The 24,195-nt window shown below is 34.4% G+C and overlaps 2 protein-coding genes across 3 annotated transcripts in view; both read left to right on the top strand.

Annotated features, from left to right (window-relative positions):
* Positions 1-24,195, top strand: part of LOC132790437 (mucin-5AC) — an 81,798-nt gene that overhangs the window by 10,396 nt on the left and 47,207 nt on the right. For both annotated transcript variants that reach the window (XM_060798957.1, XM_060798958.1), the window contains exon 3: positions 10,571-10,616. In XM_060798957.1, the coding sequence (XP_060654940.1) occupies positions 10,571-10,616 (46 nt within the window). The remainder of the gene's footprint in view (positions 1-10,570; positions 10,617-24,195) is intronic.
* On the top strand, positions 7,643-8,328 carry LOC132792586 (uncharacterized). The gene is made up of 3 exons (XM_060802016.1): positions 7,643-7,726; positions 7,793-8,103; positions 8,160-8,328. The coding sequence occupies exons 1-3, from the start codon at positions 7,651-7,653 to the stop codon at positions 8,325-8,327; spliced, it is 555 nt and encodes a 184-aa protein (XP_060657999.1). The 5' UTR covers positions 7,643-7,650; the 3' UTR covers position 8,328.

The raw sequence follows: 24,195 nt of genomic DNA, 5'->3' as shown, positions 1-24,195 counted from the left end.
TGGGACTGCGATGCTGAGTGCGACTGAGATTGGGGCTAATACTACGTCTGCGACTGTTGATGGGGTAAATCGGGGGAGGCAATTGAGTCAGTTTTACAGTTAGATGCGAGTTAATATAGATGTTATTCAATGTCAGGGCGACATCGACCAGACGCAAGGGGAAGGGGAAGAGGAAGGGGAGGGAAAGCTGAGTTGGGTGTCTGTTCAATGTCATTTCCTTGTGGCCGAGTTCATGACTTGACTGGAAACTTGTTGGCATCGCACAATGATTGCATATAAATATCGAATAATTACTGGCGTCTAAATGTTGTTGCTGTAATTACATGCAACATGTGCAAACTACGAGTAAGCGCCCTTCAGCAGATCGTCATTGTTTTTGTTGTGGTTGTTATTGTGAATGGATTGCACAATTAAATGATGCAATTAAATGGCAATTTATTAGACAGCCGCATGAACTTGGCAGGGCTAATCCTGAGAGGAGAAAACACTTGTGGACAGGCCAATTAAATTTAGATTGGAAAATCAACTAGCATGGAAAATATTTAGGGCAGAAAACTTAATTAAACAACACAGAAATATATGGAGTGTGCGCGACTGTAAGATACCCGATATTCATATTTTATAAAAACAAAGAAGTGCGGTATTATACTTAAACATACCAAATTAATATACCTACAATATTCCAAATTAATATACCTGCAAGTGTCTAAAATATGCCGAAGATTATAAATAGTATATCAATATAATACTATATTCAAAATATACTACAATTTATATCTGATCGCAACCAGGAATCATTAAGACTGTAGTTATGATTGTGCATATCTTCCAACAGGCGAGACTAGATTAAATAAGTAAGAAAGAAAGAGTGTGCTGAGATACCCGCTACCTATTCTCAAAATAAACTAAAATAATATTCCAAAATTTATAAATGTGCTACTCGTAAATGGTATATCTCGTATAATGATATGGTACAGTGAAGATATAATAAAGAGTGCAAAATATACCAGATTGTCAGCCAAAGCAACTAAGATCCCTAGTAAGTAGGCGTTATTCTCCATACAAAAATATTTCTTTAATAACTTCGACAATTTTATACCAAAAATGTTATTCGAGTTTTGTCAATTTGCGGGGGCGGAAGTGGGTGTGGCAAAAATTTGAAAATTAGATCTGCGTGCAAAGCATAACAAATGCTGTCGATAAAAAATTATAGCTTTATCTCTTATAAATAAAAGCAACAAGAACATTCAAATTGATTTCAATTGCAAGAGTCTCAAAATTTTAAAGTAATCTTTAAAACGATTGGTGATAGACATAAAGTTTAAGATGAACGATCTTAAAAAATCATTGACTTGAATAATTATTTACGTTATTCGCCTATATTTAGGCGATCTCACGATCTACAGACAGACAGACAGACAGATGGACATGACTAGACCGCTACTGTTGACGCTGATCAAGAATATATATACCTTATAGGGTCGGAGATGCCTCCTTCTACCTGTTACATACATTTCCTGCCTGCACAAAGTTATAATACTCTTCTACCCTATGGGTAGCGAGTATAAAAATTACGCTTACTATTCGATTTTTTCGATTTGCGGGTGCTAAAATGGGCTTTGCAAAAATCTAACACAAACTTAATCTGCATGCTTTATTTCATAATCTATGAGATCTAGGTGTTCATGTTTTGGTTGTTGACGCTGATCAGGAACTTTACTATATACTTTATGGAATAGGATATGATTCGTTCTCCCGTACACGTACATTTCCTGCCTGCACAAAATGATAATATCCTTCTACCCTATGGGTATTGGGTATAAAAAGTAAATGTTTTATAAATGTAGTAAATTAACTGGAATGCTCAAAGTAACGAAGTTATTACCGTTAATTATTTGACAAATATTTGATTACAATTTAGACTCTAATATTGAGTGACAACTCATCGAAATCTTCTAACTCAAGCTCAACATTATAAAATCTTTATACTAATTGGCAACAGACTGTTAATTTGATTATAACCACCTAAACCTGAAATTCATGTAAGAAGCATAAACACTTAATCCCAAGTCTGATAACTTGATCAATAAAATCGGAAACAAAACAATCCAACTAATGAGTAACCATGGATGAATTGCGCATATTTCATTCTATTCCTGAGAATTATGACATTCTTTTTTAATCAGTCGTAATCCTATGTGGAATGTATGATCTCAGATTGTAATCCTATTAGCAGTTTCCCTCAATAATAATAACCCACAGATATATAGACTTAAGCTTACGTTTAAAGCCCAATAATTCGCAATCTTAAAGCTAAATGCAAATCTCCCAATGAAGAACCGGTTCGAATTAACATATCTTAAGAGTCGCATTGGTGTACTATTGATATATTCATTCTTGTACTCAAAGTTGTCAATATGTCGACAGTGTTGAGTAAACCACTAAACAAAAGTAATGTTATAATCAGCTGGACAACAACAATGCAAACTGCAGCATTATAATTACAATTACAATTTCAATTTCAATTCAATTACAATTACATTAACGTTTACAAAGTTACTGTTGTTGGCTCATAAAAATGGCAATCACATTTGCATTACATGAGTTTCATACTCATACTCATTCTCATTCACAATCACACTGTCATTATCTCAACGAGTCACAGTCAATGCAAATTAGAATGGTACATCAAATAGGCGACGATATGTTTGAGTATGAATACAACTATCAGTATGAGTGTAAGTGTGAGTGTGAGTTCGAATATGAACTGCGCATTTTCAATTCGAAGCGCGTTCTCCAAATGCCCTTTTTTGTAGATTTGTGATAGACTCGATGACTTCAAACCCTGCCAAGCGTATTAGCCAAGGGCCATCCAAGCCCAATAAATTATATTTGCAGGAAAATAACAAACGTGCAGGCGCACATGATATATAGTTGAGACGTAGTTACCAAAAGTCTATTTAACCACAAATACTTCATTCAAAGGCTTTGATTGTAATCCGGCCTTATCCGATTAAATATTGGCAAAGCAAATCAAATCAAATCAAACACAAGATGTATCACAACTTGTAAATGTTGAATTCGATAAATTCCCGAAATAAATGTAAAAGAAAGCGGTAGCATTTCAGGGTTAGTTTCATTACTTATTGAGTCACTTATACTTTTTATCCATAACAATAATTTAATATTTTCAACGATCCAACATCAATAAAGTAAGTCAACTAAATGTTAAATTACGTGCAGATTATATTTAGTCTTAACTTTTGAACAAGTGAAAATTCAAAAAAACATTATAGGATTTTCTAAAAAGTCGGCGCACTTTAATATATGGTATCATTTCTTTATATGTATATGTTAAATATTAATTTAAATGGAAGTTTTCTTAGTTCACTGTATCACAATTATTATTCGCTTCACTCTGATTTCTTAAATTGCGAATTGTGTGCAAAGTATGCATTGATTTTTCATCTCATACATTTTTTATTTACTTTTCTCCACTCGAATGGTTCTCAAAAAGAAAAGTATTTATTTGCTGTCGCAATGCGACAGTCGCATAAATTGCCAAATGCCAAAGCAAATGCCAAAGAAAGCACAAATGTATTTCCGGTTTGCCGCAAACATTTGATTAATTTCCGAGTAGTAGCATTTTTGCTTTGACGGCAAAGGAAATTGAAAATGATATTTATCTCAAGAAGGGACAGTTGAGAGTTGCGTCATGGTCTAATTGGCTGATTCAAGCCACCTTAAGCAGCTGTCCAGTCGAGTTGTCATTTAAGTGGGGCAAGCGAAGCAGACAGAGGTGGAATCAGGTCAAAATAAGTTGGCTGTATAAAGTAAACTGAGTTGAAACGAAAGCTAGTTTCGAGTGTAACCTGAATCACCTTTCGGAAATCAATTTCAAAGCCTTTACGTCTTTGACACTTGCCGCTATTAAGTGTTGTCCTGTGCAGACTTGAGACTCCATCGGGTCTTGGCCAATTTATTGACCATTGCCTGCCATTGGCAATTAAGAAATTCCTGGCTGTAACTATCGACGCTTTATAATTTTTATCACATACATTTTTTTATCGCAAATATCACAACTTCATCAGCAATCACAGCAGCAACAGCAGCAGCAGCAACAACAACAACAACAGCCAAGCGGACAATTAGCCATAAAATTAGCTGCAAGTTGGCCAAAGGAATGTGGCGGCCAAGGCAAATTGAAAACAATTTAAGTTATTTGCATATAAATGCAACTTAAGACGCTGCAACAACATCTCAGTAGCCACTGCGGCAACTGCTGCATATTGGCCATGTTAACGTGTTGCTCTTGCCTCTTGACTGTTCACTGTTCTCTGTTGCCTGTTGCCACATTCAGTTCGCTGTTGGCTTCGAACTAATTCTTACAAAACAAGAATATTCTAGAGAATAGTGCTGCACTAGCCAGATGCTCTGTATATGGTAGTAAAATAAATATGTGGATGTTCAAACTATGAAATCATCAAGAAAAAAGAGAAGTAAAAAGAAAAAGGAAACTTAAAATAGATAGTGACTCGCATGATAAACTTTGACTTTTAGTACTACAAAACAAAAAAGGTTAAAACAAAATGGAGAAATTTGAATTATGAAAGATATTTAATACACTTAACACCTACAACACCTTTAATGCTTATTAGGCAAAGTAATCTATGAAATCTTAAGCTACTTATTGAAATTTATAGCATATTTATTTAGCAATAAATTTTCGGTACTTATTAATTTGCAATTGCAGTAAAATTTCAAAAAGAAATATACTTAACAATTTATGGAAAATCAATCTTTGAAATTAATAATAAAACACACATGAATGGAGTAACAGATATTTAATATAATTATGCAAATTTTATATAAAAAATAGTGGTTAAAAAGAGCTAATTATCCTTATTTCCTAGTGAATTTGCTTAGCTTGAAATCATTGGAATTTATTTACACCCTGTAGATGGATAAATTTTTGTAAGTTCGATGAAACTATTCTCATGGAATGTTCGGATTTGTAAAAGATATTTAAGATAAAATATTAAAGATATTTATTTAATATAATATATTTATGCTACATATGTTATAAGTACTTTATATCCGATATAAGAGGCAAAGTAATCCTTTAAATATAAAGCTAAATATATTAATTTGTTTTATATTAATTTGACATGGAATTTATCAAATTACAAATACAAGAAAAACATAAATATATATATTAAATATTTCTTCTAGTAAAAAGGTAGTTTGAGTACAAATTTCAAACATTAAGCAAACAACGTTGAGCTTTTTTACAACTAGAGAGTATAGAAATGGCGTGTTGCTACCGATGATCGAGATAATGCTAACTGCAGTGCCGGTTTTATCAACTCGAGAATATCAATATTGATATCGCAGACGGCACAACAAACAACAACGCCCTGGCAACAAACACACCCAGTGATATATCATTTATGATCCTAAAAGCAATAGCAAAAATAAGGAACAAAACAAAACAAAACACAATAAATTACCATTTTTCGCCTTTTAAATGGCTCACGTGGCGCCAAGCGAGAAACACTTGCAAATAAATCTAAAAGCGAGAGAAAAATGAGGGAAATATGGTTGTGCTCGTAGTTGTAAAAATATTTGAGCTAAAGTTCAAACTGCATTTCACGCCTAATTTCATTTGACAACAAACGAGAGAAAAAAACGGAAATTTTTTGCACATTTCACATATTTTTTTCACTCACTATTTTTTTCTTTTTTTTTTTGCAAGGCAGTTGCGGGCGCTGTTGTTAATTTCCGACATAATTGCAAAGCAATAAGGGGTTGTTGGGGGGTAGAGTCAGAGAGGGAGCGGCAGACTGACTGGTTATGACAGGAGCTGGCAGGGGAAAGAGGGGAAGGCAGAGACAGCTGCAAAAATCTACGGCAACTGTGGAGCATTTGAATAATTTGCAATTAAACTGCAAAGCGACAGAGCTCAGCATTCAACTCGACCAATCAAGACAAGCCGAAACCAAAAAAATAAATAAAATAAAATACAAGTCGGAGCATTTCTTTTGAGGCTGTGCACCGTGGCGTATGCGTAATATTGTATTTGATTATTTTGATCGAGTTTGTCGCTCTGGCTGGCTGGCTGGCTGGCTGACTGGATGGCATTTTGAAACGGGTTTGCCAGAGTCGAGAATGAATCGAAATGTCCGCATCCATCAGCTGTCCACGCTTCAAGCTGATGAAGACAGCAGCTCGTGGCCAGAGACCGGTCAAAACCAACACCCAACTGTGTTTCCAATTAAACGCCGCTTTGCCAAACAACGACAACGACAATGACAGCAGCAGGAGCAGCAACAACAACAACAGCTAACTGAACATCAACGTCATTTGTATCTGTTAGATGCAACAACTTTCAGTTTGCTTTACGGTTAACTTGTCAGTCATCGTGCCAAAGAGCCAAAGAAATTGAACTTGAATGTTTATGTGGCAGTCGCTTTAAATCAGCATGGGGGGTCCAAAGCAACCAGGTGAAGTCTTTCCCCCCGCAGAGCTCACAAAACTTCCAGCTCATCAAATGCGAATTCAACTGTCAACAAGTTGTCAATCAATTCGAGCTGTTGATTTGCTGATTAAACGCGTTTGATTGATTGCTAGACTTACATTTTGATCAATTGCCTAATTGCTGTTGTTGGTTAGCATTAACGAGAGGCCAAACTCCACGGAATGATCAAACACTGCGTAGACGAGTATTTCAAATATCTTCTGCTAAGTAAATTACATACGTTAAATTACATGATTAAATTCTAATTTATACGTTATTAGGTTACTAATTCGAATGTAATTTAATAATAAATAAATTTAAAAAAAAAACAAGTGTAACATCTACTGTCAAGTGTGCTCGACTGTGAGATACCCGATACCCATTTTTAATAAAGTCATATTCTATCAATATACCAAAAATATACCGCAAAAATACTAAAGTATACCAAGTCTTGTATTTGGTATATCACTATTCTACTACAATTAAAAAATACCATAGAGTATAAAATAACCATATTATGTATCTACCAAAATAACTAAGACCCGATTGCAGAAGTCATTTTTTTACCATACAAAAGTATTTTTTAAAGAACTTCAATAATTACCATTGGATCGAAAACAAATTTTTAGGATTTATAATAAGTACTGTTCTTATTATAATAGGAAAATGTTTAAACTTGAAGTGCTGTCGAAAAAAATATCTCTATCTCATAGTGTTTCAGATCTTGGTGTTCATACAGACAGAAAGACAAACGGACAAACGGATATGACTATATTGTCTTGGTCTCGGCTGTTGACTCTATCTCTATGTTGCTCGAAGATGACTCCTTCTGTCTGTTACAACATTTCCTAAAGGCACAAAGTTCTAATACCCTTCTGCCCTATAAGTAGCGGGTATAAAAACACTTTTTTGTGACTAACGAGTTCACAGTTTGCGCACTACCAAAACAATGATATAAAATGGAATGCTTATCTATAATTGGCATAATGTTCAATTTTGAAAAATTGGCTAAAAATAAATTACTGCCAAAAATAGCGAGCTCATTACCAGCTAATGACATTGTTTTGTTTGTAAACACATAAAGAGAGAGAGCGAGCTCTTCTGTCTGCCAATGACATTCAAGACACAAAGTCATGTTTCTGCTGCTCGTTTACTTTGTGCTCAACTCACTCAATCAGGTGGAGACCACACCCAATCGCCAGTTCAGCAGTAAGTTTGAATGGATCTGATCTTTAAAAAGCTTCGCACACAACTCTGTTCAAACAACTCTCTTAGCATTACGCACTGAGTTTAAAAAGGTCTTCACCGATTTCGATGACAAGATCATTTCAAATCTGACGGGTTGGCTCAGTGAAGATGCATCTCTCAATCTGGATATGCATGTCAAACAGTTGATCTCATCGAGTCGCACCATTGTAACGGTCAAGTACAGAGTTGAGGACTCTATGAACTATCTAACACTGTTGAATTATGACATCGACACCTGCAAAACTCTTAAGGAAATGATGGCAACGGGTCTGGTCAAAGTCTGGTTTCGCAACATTCGCAAATACGGAAATATGAGTCCCAGTTGCCCAATAAAACCTGTAAGAACACACACATTTTCGGTAGACTTCCTAATTTGAATCAATGTTTCTTCTAGAGCTACTATAATCTACGCAATTTACGGTTGGAAAGCCAGAGCATTCCTGTTTTTCTTCGACCTGGTGACTATCGCATTAGAGTCTTCAACTACAATGGCAAGGCCAATGCCAAAGCTAAATTGCGACATCTGGTGACTTGTGTTACAGTCGAAATGAAATTTTATTAAATGCGGATTTCAAACAAAGCCTCATTAGTTTTTGTTCCAATATTATCGTGATATTGAGGGGAATTTTACCAGCTGATTTCGTAGAAGAGACAAACAGCAAATTGATAAGCATTTCAAATTAGCTTCATAGAAATACAGTTGACGCGCCATTCTTTTCTTATTAACCAACCTAGCACCTTAATTTTTATTTATTAATAACTATTTATTAAATAATTTTACCATTGAAATAAACATTAGCACTTCCCTTTCATTTATGTTTTCACAATTTAAACAAATTTATATTTGCTGTTGAGAAAAATACTTGCCATTCAATTCTTTCTCCCTCTTATTCGTATAAGAAATGTATTTCCAGCTTAACAAATTTCTTATTATTAGTAAAGAGAATTTCAGTTTCTATGGTATATTTTTAATGTAAAACAATTGCTATGGCTTAGTATTTTTTCGTTATATTAATTCGGTATATTTTATGAATATTACCGTTTTGCTTTTTTTTTGAATGGGAAGCGAGAATCTTACATTCGAGCAGACTAGACAACAGCTTTCCTAACATATTTGTTATATAATAACTTCATTTATTTTAACATCTTAATAAAAAATTTGACTATGTTTTCTTTTTTCTTCCTAATCACTAATTTTTTTCCTATATCAAAATCAATATATTACTTAAATGTTTTGTCTAATTTAGCTTTCAAAAATGATTTAACACTATTATTTTTTGTTGGTAAATATGTATGATTATATCATTTAACATATATAGTTTTCATTTGCTTCATTTTTATTACTTGATGATTTTCTTACATTTTTCTTATTATACAGCAAATTTTCTTCCACCTTGATATGTTTGTTACTTGCCAACTTCTAACATCCCATTCTAGCTTTCCTATACTTGAATATTTCTTATATTTCAAGTTAACTTTATAAAACTATCCTTAGTTGCTAGCACTCCCTTTAATTTAGTTATTATATTATTGTGTATAATAATTAACATGTAAATAAATAAATAAATAATATAAAACTATCTTTGACTTTTCAGTGATTTCCATTATATTTTTAGCTTTAGCACAGTCATTCTTTCATTAGTGAGAAAGATTTCACTCGACTTCCTTTTCTTATTTCACATTTCTAGTATAAGTAACTCGTTCCCTGGTTATCTTCTGTGTGTTTCACTTTTCCTGACCTTTACCAACTGTGGATTGCATAACAATCCCAAGGCTCTTTCGACTTGTGCTGGGCCAAGCAAAGTGTTGAACAAATTCCTTCGCAGTTTGGCTTTGTTTCCGCTGACAAGGAGCAGCTGGCACTTGGCAATTAGTTTGGCTCCTTGTGCGCTGTTTGTTGGCGGTCAGTGTGAAATTTATGCACGCCTTTAACTAATTGCATAATAAATTCAAGCGAATTTATTGTGAAGAATTTATCTAGTCGAAATGCAGTCTATTTCTGGAAAAACAAATGCGCCTGGTCCACTTAATAAACGTCAGACAGTCTGTCACAATAACTGACTTATAGTTCGGGGCGTGAAACAAATCCAACAACAACAACAACAACAAAAATACCGAGAAAAGTGAAAACCCGAAAACTTGTAAACTTGTAAACTTGCAAACTTGGAAACTCAAATGTGTCGTATGCTCTAATATATTGCCACAATTGTTTTGAACTGTGGGTGTTTTTTTGCTGGGCAATGCATCTGAATTATGGGCTGCACTTACTCAGCAATCGAGCAATATGCATTGGGGAAGCACAAACTATATTTTATTGTAGTTTTACTGAAAAATCACAAAATAAATTAAACTTTATTATAGCCAGTTGTCTACTAGGATACTGAGAAACGCAATATTGTTGATAAAGAATACATATTCAAAGCGATTTAAATAAGTTTTATATTTTCACAATAAAATAAGCTAATTGCATTTTGCGTATTATCTCAATTTTGTAATAACAAATGCTGAAAAGTACTACAACTACAAGATAATTTATTATATTATATTAAATGATTTAGAAATAAAATGCAATATTCTCTGAACCCTCTAAGTGCGTTCTTCCACTTAAATTTAAGTTTAAGTATGCTTTGGTATATTCCCAAAATAAATGCTTCGAAGTACTACAATTCATCTTATTTTATGGTAAATGATTTGAGATTAAGTATCTTTAAAGTATCTAGCAATTTAAAAAAATATGTTATTATAATCCAACATTCCCAATCTTCTCTTTCTCCTTTTATTAATATTTTTCTTGTTAATTTTCAGGTTACCACAGTTTACGGTCTATGCCAAGATTATTTACCTCCTGATGGTGAGTATCTTTTCATGCGAAAATTAAAGAAAATGTTGTTCATAACATATTGTTGCAAAATCACTAATGATATAATAATTGTAAGTAAACATCAGTGGAGCGTAATACGAGTGCTATCTAAATTACCTGCACGATCTGTACACTTGCGTATTTGTTTGTGGTTTTTTATGAACTGTGTTTTTGTTTATCGCATATCGTATCAAATAATACGAGTATTTGAAGAATTCAACGTAAACGTAATATTTACATTCCATTGTATCACACGTTACGTCAGTGTAAACAAGCTTCTAAGGAGCAGCCAACACATGAGACTAGCGAGGCCCAGCCCCAAAAAAAAGCAAAAAAAAAAAACAAATGTTATTCGCCAGGTATTCATTGATAACCGATCAGAACTATGCCAAATATTTTATCTGAACTAATTGGCATTGCCCTAAAAAATCGATACAATCAATGTGAATACACGATAGAGTCGTGGCCGCAGCAATCTGCCGAGTCTGTCGATAAATTGACACTTGCACTGGCCCTGAGCACATATTTGCCAAACTCATAAAAAAAAAGATCGAGCGCATTGCTCGACTAACAGCTACCCTATATAATCCATGCTTCATCCATTGTTGTTACAACGCAAATATGCTAACAGCATTCTGAGAAATACAAATACGTATACGCAATTTATGAGAACTGTGGCTCCGCCACTTTTGTCTTTATTCAATGCAGGGTATTATACACTTTGTGTAAGTTCAACGGAAATTTCAAGTAAATAATTATAAAATGCCAACAACTGTTCGCTAATTAAATTATACTGTTTTTGCCAAAGCTCTTTACATGTTCATTTCGTATTCGCATTTATTTGCTTTTTGCCGCGTTTTTTTTTTTGCTGGTTTTTTGTCGATTTTTGATTTTTTTATTCATTTTAATTTATTTTACAATCAATTTTAAGTGTGCCCCCGGGTGTGTACACACCGTGCACATGCTATGTGTTGGGTATTGGGTTTTGGGTGGGTTTGACTCTGGATGTCTCCGGTTGTTAATGTGCCGAAATAAATAACTGGAATGTCTGAAATTCCGCAGGCATGAAACAACTTGGCGACGTCTTTACAAGTTCCGTTTAACGTTATTTTTCACTCTTTATGAATTTACACAATTTGCGAGTAATGTCCCCCAAAGACAAGACAAGCCAAGCGAGATGACTGCCAGACTCTCTTAACTTGTGTTTATTTATTCTAAATGAACATCTTTTTTTTTGTTTTTTGTTTTCTGTTTTCTGTTTTTCGCAAATTATTTTGGCATGTGCTGGCTGAGTCTGGTCAAAGGCTCATCGCAGTCGCAGTCGCAGTCACAGTCGTGCCTCGAGCTGCTTGAGTTGTTCAACACTTCAAGTGTTTTCTGTATATTTCAAGTATTTTCTGTATGGCCCCTCAAGGCATCTCCGAATGTGTGAGAAATGTTTGTGCCCATCTTACTTGAACTTCTTCTTCGGGCTCTTCAGCTCAAATTGGTCAATTACGCAGATGCCTTTCACCAATTTGGCCATCGAGTGTGTCTTTGCCAATAATAGAACAATTTCGCAAATTAATTAACACAACTTCTGCCATGAATTGTGCTTTTATAAAATTTATTTGTAAATTCCGGAAAATACTTAGTTTGTCTTTTATTGTGCAACTTCTTCTGCTTGGCTGTAACTCAATTTTTATTGCGAGTATTGTTTAAACAAGTTTTACTCGGATCAATATTGGTTTACAGCCCTATGCCTGACAGCTGGCCAGTTGATATTTATTTATTATTTAGATATTTTATGACTTACTTAATGCATATTTTATAGTTGGGACCCATATAGACGTTCCGAGCCAGCCATAAAACATAAATTACTTCATAAATTACACTTTTATTGCACACACAGAACTAAGTAAGTCACATTCGATTGGTAAATCAAAACTCTTTCTGGAAATGAATTGATTTAAACTCTGCAGAGTCAGAGACTGACACAAGTATCGATGGTCTTAACGCTTATATTAACATATCTATCTAACCAAGTGCCTGAGCCGTGAGCTTAATTTAATAAAGCTAATGCAAAGGGGTTATTATTAATGCCAAGGGGCTAATATTGTGTGCTCAATGTACACAAAGACCCTGAACGAATAATACGAGCAAGTAATGAGCGTGAGCCGTGCAAATAACTGAACAATCAAGAGCCAAATTAGCGGCACTTTTTGTGGAGCTTAGCAGCATTTTTGATAGCGTCGATGATTGGCGCCAGACACTTAACTCTCGATAATAACCTGGAAGACACGGGGAACACACAGCACACACGGTATGTTAGATGACTCAAGTGTATGCGAGCCAAAACATTGCTATCAACTGGCTTCATTAGATAGCGATAATAAACTTGGATCAAGGCAATATGGAAATATTCCAGGAATTTAACTTCTTCAAACTGCGACTTTGTAAAAGCTGAGTCACTAAATGAAAAGAGCTGCTCTTATCTATCTATAAACGAATTATGATACTTCATTAATTTCACAAACTCATGCTGCTCTGTCAACCTGAAGGTGTATTTCATCACCGATCGAAACCTGAGCATTACAACTTGAATTATATGACATGTTTATGCCTGTTCTTAGATAAATAACTAGCACTTACGTATTAAATATCGACAATTTCTGGAATTGCTACAAACAAATTTGTAGATTCTATTTCGCCAAGTTTACTTTTTAATTTAACGTCAATTTGACAGCCAGAACTAAGAACTTACTGATCATTGGATGTAAGCAAAGTCAGAAAATTGTATACAACTCTAACGTTTTAATATTTGCAGAAGAGAATCTTTATTGTTTATTTACATTACCACTTTCACTTCAACAACATTTAAAGGTATTTAAGATTACTTTAAGTTGCTTTTCGCTCGATTTGAATGCAACTAGATTTTCCCACGACGCAACTGAAGTTTTTATAGCCCATGATGATTGCAATGAAATGATAAAAAGTGATTTACATAGCTAAATTGCATGGTGAGAAAGCAGCTGAAATTATGCAAATTGACTTCAAGCAATCCAACGCGCCACAAACCAATCCAGAACAAAAGCCAACAGCACCAAGGAGTAACCCAAAATTGTAATTTGTGCACCCCAGATTAGATCTCCAGCTTGCATTGCATTTGGTGCCCACACTTTAGCCGCAGGAATGAGAAACTTTCCAGTTTTAGGGTATATCGAATAAGTCTCTTTTGTTCCTCGACTAGCATCTAAGTTATAGGCCAACTGACCAGTTACAAATTTACTAAAACACGCTGATATTAGCAGCACTGAAATCGACTTTATCATCATGGCGATTGGCATCCAATACTTTTACTGACTCTCCACCTTGAGTGACCTGGTTCTTTTATAGCCTTGCACCTGGCGCACAAATTGCGCTCAATTAACATAACCCATTTAATAGCAATTAATTAATTACTAGCAGCACAGCAAAATTCAATCCGAAACAAAGACGAAGTGGGTAATTTGGCTTAGAAGCTCATGAGGATACAAGCAAAGAAGTGATGTTAAATTTATTAGTTACTTAACAATGAAAACAGAGTGAGGATTATTCAATCAAAAATTACTTGAATTAAATGCAAAATAATTTTAAAATATTTTGAGTTCTGAATTTAGTAAATTTATTCGTGATAAATTATTATAATAAACAATGTACGCACCGTTGAATTAAAATTATATAAATAAAAATAAATTAATTCTAAGATGCCAATAAAATACCTTTCAAATTATTATTATTAATATGAGTGAGAAAATATTTTGAATAGCTGGAATCAACGAAAAATTTCTTGATATATTTATTAGATACCCGTTCGGATATCTCGAAATAAAAGCGGAGTTAGGACTGTTTCTTTCTTTAAATTAAATGAAAGTTAATATACAAATATAAAACTATAAAATTTGTTTCTATTACTATCTTTTATTATTATTATTATTGATATTTGAGAGAAATCGATATTTAATTAGTAATGCATAGTTTAATTTATTAGTTTGTTTTGTTTTATGGAATATATTTTAAATGGAATAACAAATATATTTACAACTATGAAATTCTTTTCTAATTTTCATTATTCTTTCTAGTGCCGAACGTAAACAAACATTTATTATTTTCTTGAGCTGTTTCTAGTTTATCATATCTGCAATACTAATTTCATGCCAATCTTTAAGAAGTAGAGCATTAAAAGTGCGACTCACTTCTCCTCTGTGCTCTTTATTAACTTTTACAGTTTGTTATTAGGTGTTGTAGTTACTTGCTGTGGCTGTAGCTGTGGCATACCCGAAAAGGTACCCATGGGGCGCTTATCAAAAAATTATTTGAAAACGTTAATTGAATTGTCAATAGATGGGGAACCGTTTTGATGTCTGGTGCCATGTTGCCTTTGGCAACAAGCCAAATGATAGCAACAACAGTTCAAATTTGTAGATATACCCATAAATGGCATACATACACACACACACACACACACACACACACACACACACACATATGAGTTGTACCTCTTCGTATTGCCATTATAAATTCCACTTGTGGTTTACTCTTATTGCATTTGGCAGATAAGATGTCTGTGACTTGCCAACAAGATCAGCTATGTTTTTTTTTCTTCGACAATTCGACAATGCGACAATTCATTCTCGAGCGCGATGTATGGTAATAATCTATAGATATATTTCCGCTAAATCACTGCGAAGTTTCCAGTGTTTTTGGATCGCTCTATTGTTTATGCTATTTGTTTATGGGGGCCTCTTTATAAACGGCCATTAAACATTTGTTGTTGATTATAATTCGAATATATGCCAGGCGGAAAGTTTTTGTTATTCAATTGTTGTCGCGTTTCCAAAACGTGCACGTCGATAATACCAATAAAATATAAAACGTGTTTTTACTTGTGATCATCATGACGGGCATTGATAAATGGTGGTTCAACCAAAACATTTATAATTGCAGAAGTGGGAAGAGGGGCGAGAAAGTGTCGCAGTATCCTGCAAATGGGCCAGATACACGTATTGTATACTATTGGAGATTTCGAGGCGCCACGACGACTTATCGACTGACCCACAGCACAAAAAAAAAAAAAAACATTCCACAGATACAGTTACAACTACAGTTGGGCGGTTGAGTAGTTGAGCTCAGTTGAGTCTTATCATGATATGAGATATGATATGATCCCCGTGCTGTCACAATTACTGCTGCTGCCCAGCGGTTTCGTTGGAATTCGAAATACGAAATACGAAATAGATGGAAAACAACAAACTTTTGGAAAACTTAAGACCCAGCGCCAGCTGATGTCCGACTGTTTGGCTGTTCGCTCGCTCGCTTGATTTATGCGGCGGCACATTCGATTGTAGAATCACAAATTTGTGTGCCTTAAAAGGCTTTTGCTGTTGAAAAGTTTTCCGGAGTTCTTGCAACGGTTTCCGCTTGCAATCTTCCTGTCACTCCACTATCACAGTTCCCTCCTCTGGCTCTCTCTCCCTTCACCCACTGCCTGTGTGCTATTTCCAATGTGCCGCTGTTGACTCTGCTAATGTCTGCGCAAATATTGCACTTTTTTCCGCTCTCCTCATTTTCATTCTTTCTTTCAAACTGACATGGAAACCGCCCAACGACGACTCTTGATTGAGTACACACATACATAAGTGTATATAATGTCTGTCTATCTGTCCGTCTGTCTGTCTGTCTGTCTGTCCATCGCGTCGTCTGAGGTTGATGGCTTGTCAGTGCTGCTGATAGTACAAACACCAATGCAGACACTTTAATTGTTGTCATTATGCGCGAATATCAGTGTCTCTGGGCCACTCCTTCCGTTTAGTTTGATGCTGATAGCATTTAAGCCCATGTCAAATGATATTCAATTTATTACCAAATTATCTAATAGTGTTTGTTATAGCACATTTTATTCTAAGAAGTCTTAACTTGATAATAAATTTGTTAACCTAATGTTGATGGCAGATGTGACCGGCTGACATTGATAAAATATGGTCAAATTGTATGAAAAATATCTTATGTAAAAGAATGTCATCAATAAAACATCATTGAGCTTATCTTTGGACTTATTTCTAATAAGAAATCTATTATTAAAGTATGGTTAAAGCTTCTTGTCATCAATGAATTATTATTTAGTTAACCGTATCTTTCCATTTATTACCTATTAATGAACATCTAATTTTAAACTATTGTTAAATTGGAAATTCAATTTACCCAACGTATGTTTATAAATCTCTACACGAAATCTATTAACAAAGAAATTATCATTTCCATTTATAGCAATTACTCCCTTTCTTTCACTTACTCTAAAACACAAAGCCAACCAACCAGACCATCGCCCATCCCATGCTATCATATCTGGAAGCTTATAAATGCCACAATAATTTGCCAATCATCAAGCATGTATAAATAAAAATAAATTCCATTTCTTTTTTTGTGACCGTGTGTAGACAATGGCTATTTGTGTGCCCTGTCTTATCGAGCAGATGTCTATTAATATACTATAGTCGTATAGATAGATCTGATAAAAATAATATCTCTGTCTTGTATCTGTGCCAGCAATTTTTTATCATTATCAAATAATGAAAAATGTGAGTGAAAAGGTCGCTTGAATTTCGCATGCAAATGGAATTCCTTGTCCAATGTTTATCAAGCTCTTAAAGTTAGCTAAGGTCTGGGCCCTGTAAGTATTATGGTAACTGCAAATGTGTGTCGACATTAACAGCTTTTGTCCCCAAGGTGTTAATTATAAAATATTGCGCATGTGTTCCAAAAGACATTTAGACTAGCCAACAACGATTACTATTTGCTTTAGTCAATATGTTCTATTATTATTTATATTTACTTGTCACTATTTGTGTAGCCCACATTTAGAAAGAGTGTTGAAAAGGGAATTTCCAATTCTTATAGTCTTTGATATTTTTAAAAAAGATAAAATGATACAGTCTAGTGTTCCTGAGTGTGTCTTATCCGCTAAAATATACCAAATTTACAAATTTAAAAAAATACTGAATACTGAAAATATTACTATATACTATTAGACTCAAAATATGCTATAGAGTCCAAAAATATACCAGGTTGTCAACCAAAACAATTGAGACCCTACTAAAGCCGCCGAGTGTGCTCGACTGTTAGATACCCGCTACCCAGTTTAAATAAGAGCAAAGCAGTGCGGTATTATTCATAAAATATGCCGAATATATATACAGAAAAATACTAAAATATACCGAAGGCATAGTACTGCATTCAAAATGTACCATAAAGTACAAAATATTATATATTAGATTAAAAACATCTACAATTTTTATCTAAATGCAGATGTATTATTATATCTTATTATCTTCTCTCTCTTAGATCAGGTGTTCATACGGACAGACGGACATGGCCGATCAAGAATATAGGGTATAAAAAGTGTGTTACTTATCATAGCCATTACAGGATATCTGAGAGTAGGGCACACTCTGCAGTGCTCATTCATTTAAATATAAAATTCGTATAGCATATGTTTTGGTCTGGTTTATGTAAATATTATGAGCGTCGCAAATTGATGGGCAGTCTAAGCAATCTTTAAACTTAGGTATCTTACTCTCTCTCTCTCTCTCTCTCTCTCTCTCTCTGGAAGTCTCCTTTCTCGCTCTACATTCGCATACCGATACTTGCGCCTTAATGCGAAATGCAGAGTGCAAATAGTAATTATAATTTATACAATAATAAATGCTGTGCAAACATTAGATTTATCAATTATTGCCAATGCGGTTGGCCCTGTCACTTTGGTATTCGCCGTTAACTGTTATCGCTCACCTCGATTGCCAAAAGCCGCCCAAATACTACTACTACGACTCCGACTACTACTATAATGGCCAACTGCCCGCAGATCTTCAGTAGTAAGTAGTAACGGCTCCCCTCTCACCGCCCCCTTGATAAACTTTTGCCGATAGCAATCGCACACGTTGTGGAGCCCAAACTGCGTTGTGTTTGTGTCTAGAAATCTTATCAAAAGCAGCGCTGGCTGCTCTTATTGATTAATAAAAAAAAAGAAAAGATACTGACACCCAATTGTGTGTATCTAAATGTGGGTAAGACCAACTCAGAGCTCTTACTTTCCGTTTCCCCTCTCCACTCTCTCCCCGATTACCTGTTCAATTGAAGCTGGCGCTACATCGAGAGGCAATTTTATTTCTTTAATGTTTTTATTACTATTATAGTTATTGTTGTTATAATAATGTGTAGCTATGATTATGGCGCACTCCTTGGCCAGCTATCTATATCTGACTTGCCGCCTTGTCGTTCCCCCTAGCTGATGTTGATAAAGTGGGTGGCATTGAATGACACCCACATTCACATCAACAAACAACATCGACATCGCCAACGACAGGTCCCCAACTTGAGCCTATTCTCAGCTTGTTGCACTGTGCAAAATTTGTGGACAAACGGCAAAGCAAATATGCTATGCAGATAGCCGAAGCCAGCACGTTTTAGGCCAACTTCGCAGCCAACTTTTGTGCTGCGCACTTAGATAAGCGCCTTTATTTTCGGTACGGCATGCCATCAATATCGAAAGATAATAAAATATAGACTCTACTCGAATATCTCTGAACGCCAAGCATTACTTGGGTTATCAAAATGTTTTCTATGCAACGTGCTCTGCCACGTGCTTTAAACTTTGCTTTGAACACAGCTCAAAAAAAGCTCAGCGAATCATTCTTTAAATAAAATGTATAGTACTGCGAATTATAATTACGCTTACCTATCTTATATTCTAAGAAAATAATGGGCTCTTCTAGATAATGATCGAGTTGTATATTATATATTATAAATTATATAAATTAAAGTTAAATTGAATGTACCTCTCGAAATACTTGAAAGTTAGTCAATGCCATTTAATCATCATCGAGATTTAAACTTTGCTTTGGACAAAGCTTAAAAAAAACTCAGCGAATCATTTTGGTAATTAATAATTATAGTAGAGTTGTGATTTAGCTCCTACTAAATATTTAGAGCCATTTATAACCATTTCTTCTTTTCTAATTCAAAATAAAATCTCACATTCCGAAATATTTGACAGTTATACAATTAAATTAAATAACTTTCAATATTAATCAATATTATGAAATAATGCAATCCGTGCAGATATTTAATATCAATAATCAACTAATATATTAGTAGTAGTCGATTCGTATTTTTTTCTGAAGTGCTTTTTAATTAGTTGATAATAAGTTGTGATTTAAAAAACATTAACAAACGTGCGAATTTAAAGTTTATATTATAAATTATTATGTATTATTTTTCCGCAGTTGTAAAATGATTTATTTCTTGACAAATCATCAACTAAATGATTTTTTATAAAATACTTTCCCATTAACTACAGATTCTATTATCAATTTTATCAAAATTGTTGAAAACAGTTTATATAGGGTTTCCTTAGTATTTCAAAATATGTTTAAATATTTATAGAAAAATGTAATGAACAAAATTACAACTACAAAGATCATAAAAGTATTTCAAGTCATTCCCATGGATAATTATATCACGTAATGTGGAATAAATGATGCAATCACAAACATCGTACCACAAACTCCTTAACTTTCACTTTTGCTGCACTGAGCAAACAAAAACACACACACCCACCTGTCACCACCACTGAAAGCGAGCTTATGTCAGCTGCAGTGACCCACTTAAGGTGACCCGGTCATAACTGTCAAAAGCACAACAGGAAGAAGCTTTTTCGGCCCTGATGTCTGATGTCTGATGCCTGTTGCCTGCTGCTTCGTTCTCCTATTTTATCAAAAGTTAAACTTCCGCTCAGTGTATGCCACACCACTCTGCCCCATCCTGGTGCATGGTGCATGGGGCATGGAGTGTGGAGTGCGTCTGACTCGAGCGCCAGGCGGCATTTTTCGTTAGATTTTCTTTGGCAAGTCAGAGCAGAGCGAGCTGTTTATGACGATGATTTCTATGTCAATCCAGCCATAAGATACATATTTGCGGGTATCTACAAGATACACATGTGCATGTGTATCTCGACTGTGGGTAGAAACAGTTATAAACATCACCTTGGTAGTGGGCGATTATTTAAGCGAGTGCATAATTACTTATTGTTTATTTCCTGTAACATACAACGCAAATGCCGACAACAACGACGACGACGATGACAATGACGATGATGTTGATGTTGATGTTGACTTGTCTTGAACAAACACAAAATGGGCCTATAGTCTACCTCGCATTTTATACAATACTATATCACACGAAATGCTCCGTTAGCACACATTGCAAAACGCATTTGGTGTTATCTGCCATATGTGTGGTAACATCCGCCCCAAGAGCCAACTGAATATGGCTCACAAAAATCTATTGCGAAGTATTTTTGAGCCTTCTTCTACGTTGTGTTTGCATAGCATTTAAAGTATAAATAACATAATGGAAGAGCTGTTTGCTGGCATTATATTTTAATATTAATAACTTGACATAATTAATAATTTTGCATTTCGATACGATGCTAACTCAAGATCAGCTGACTCTGATACTAGTTCTATATACTTGTAGTATACACACATTTCTTCCATATGATAAACAGTCTTCTTTCTGATAATAATATTTATATTTATTATGTAAATCCCACAAGAAAATGCGTGACTCTCAATCGCGTATTTGCAGTACCATTTATCAGCTCATCAAAATAGCCGTGACTTAAATTATCGAACTACTTAAATGCTCCACTCACTGTACAAGTATTTCAGGAATTTGCATGCCAAGCATACACAAAATACTGTTTGTACTTTTTCCTCTATACCCTTGCAGCAAAAGTATACCAACTTTATTAGCAACTTGATTATGAAATCATAAATTTAGTACAACAAAAATATTATGTATTAGTTCATATAGTAATTTTTTAAAAGTTTCTTTCTTAATATTGAGTAAAATAAGGAATAACTCTTTTATTAATGTTCAATATTCAATGTGTGACAAATGAAGAAATGAGTATTAAAGCTTCATAATTAATGTTGTAATAGTTTCTTTAATTATAACTTAAAACTAATAAGCAAATATATATTCCAAGTGTAGGCTTATCAATAAAACTTGTTAAAGACATCCGAGAAGTAGTTTTCCAAATGTTGTTTTATATATCTAACTAATTATCACTAAATGAAATAAAGTAATTAGAGCACAGAGACAGTAAATTGTTGTAAATCGTTTAGACAGCAAAAAGGAAAGAATAGTAATAATTATATGGGGCAAATAAAGGGAACTGCAATTAACTGTTGTGTAAGTGTATAAAAGTGTCCGTATAATGGGGGGAATACCTACTAATTTCCTATTTCACTGACACAGTTTGTAGGCACAAGCGAAATTTCACGAGAATCAAATCAATTAGCGTGCTTGTCAAATAATTTGTTATATTTTGGATTAACAAGCGTAACAATGTTTACGTATTTGATAATAGAAAAGCGCGCGGGCCGCAACTTCGAGCTGTAGACAAAAAAATAATAATAATGGCAAAAAGAAATGCATAACTCTAAGCAGCGCCACACGCCAAGCGAAATTGGAAATATTATTTCAATTATCTCTTCTAGTTTTATGTAATTGAAACTGTTAATTTCCTGTCAGCAACTTGTCACAACGAGTCTCTGTTGGTTGATTGGCGCTTAGCAGATACGATTGCAAAAATACCCAAAAATACCGCCAGATGGCGCCAACTTGTACATTGGACCCCGAGCACATGCCGAGCGAATTTGACCATTTCTATTTTAGCATATTCAGTCGATCAGTTCTATTTTGGTCCGCTTGGCATTAAAAACCCATTTGTTTAGTCTTAAGAAGCAACGAGCCACGAGCCACGAAAAAAACCCAAAGCCAAAAGTCCAACAAATGAAGCCAAACTGTCAGCATGAATATGCGGCGAACCTATGCAAAGCATTGCCTGTCCACTCTTTATCATATCTTTATATGCCTAACATATAATGTGGCTTAGGTCAGTTAGACTACATTTATTTTGCAGTCTAACTAGGCTTACAAGTGGCGCATACCAAAATCCTGACGAAGATGTATGAGGCAATGAGTCAATAAAGGTGCCTTTAAAATGAGAAGATTCTTTACAGACAAAAATAATAGTTAACACATACCATATAATCTAATAATATTGGATTGAATATTAAAATTTGTTTATAAATACTTATATATTTAAACAATGTTTTTTAAAGTGATAAAGACTTAAATCATAAGAAAAATCCTTCTAAAATACTATATTGAAAAATTAGAAAATGTTTGGAAATATATTATTACTCTCTGAAAAGATTATATCGACGAATTAAATCATTCCTAATATTTGTATACTGTTTTGATCTCTTTTGACATTATTCTTTCATTTTGCAAATAATGAATTGACACTCTCACTCTATTTTTGTTGCTATTCTAGCAACATTATTATTAATTTCAGTTTGTCCTTATAAATAACAATTTTTGAAGTACTTTAGTATAAAAAGTAAGAAAGTGGGCGTGACTGCGAGACCCCCGATACCTATTTTCAAAAAAACACATTCTAAAATATAGTAAATTAATATACCGAAAAAATATACCCAAGGCTATATTTGGTATATCGATATAGTATATATACACGTTCAAAATATACCATACATTCAAAGTGTATCACATTTTCAGCAAGAGCAACTAAGACCCGATTGAAGCGAGCGTTTTTTTATTTTTCATAAAAAGTATTTCTTAAATAACTTCTACAATTTTTATCCGTTTTAATATAGTTATTATTACCATTATTACCAAAATGTTTCTTACTTAGGAACCAAACTTAAAAAGATTCTCTTAAGTCGTAAGCTAAGTCCTGCAACTTAAAACTTCGTTCCCTAATTATGATAAATATGTTGGGCAATTCCGAACCAAAGAAAAGACAACGAACTCAACAAGTTCATGGCATAAAGTTCCGCCCTTCGAGAGTATTTTCATTTGAATCACAACTGCACGCCCAGACGCCTTTCATTTACACGACATGTTAACTCAATTAAAATTCCATTGGCGATAAATGAAGTGGCTGCTTGTAGGTACTACGAGTACATTCCCGGTACCACAACGGAACAGAAAGTACACATTGTGCGGCTTGTAAAAGCACTCAAAGATACTCACTCCCCTTATTCACACTCACACTCACACTCACACCCACACACACTTAAGCACTCGCATTTTGCAGTGCCAAAATTGTTATCAATTGGCAGTTAGAACCCCAAACACAATGCCAACGACCTTGTCTGTGTTGCACTCCGAGGCAGTCCCCCATAATTACTTGAACCTTTGGCCAAATATTTTAGCCATGATGCGATGGCACACACTTGTGTCCATTATCTGACCATAATCGATCATAGTCAATGCCCCAACTGTCCAAATCCCTTCTACTACTTGACGAAAGACCCTCGAGTCGCATAACTGAGCTGATAAAATTCTGTTCGAGCCAAGCGAGAATTGTATTATTATCTTTTGTCAGTTAATGCAATTTATTTCATGACAATATCTGCGCAATTACAATACGAATACTCGGAACTTTATGGGCACGTAATAT

Source organism: Drosophila nasuta, chromosome 3, assembly GCF_023558535.2.
Source record: "Drosophila nasuta strain 15112-1781.00 chromosome 3, ASM2355853v1, whole genome shotgun sequence".
Taxonomy (NCBI): Eukaryota; Metazoa; Arthropoda; class Insecta; order Diptera; family Drosophilidae; genus Drosophila; species Drosophila nasuta.
This window is presented reverse-complemented; position numbering and strand designations above follow the sequence as displayed.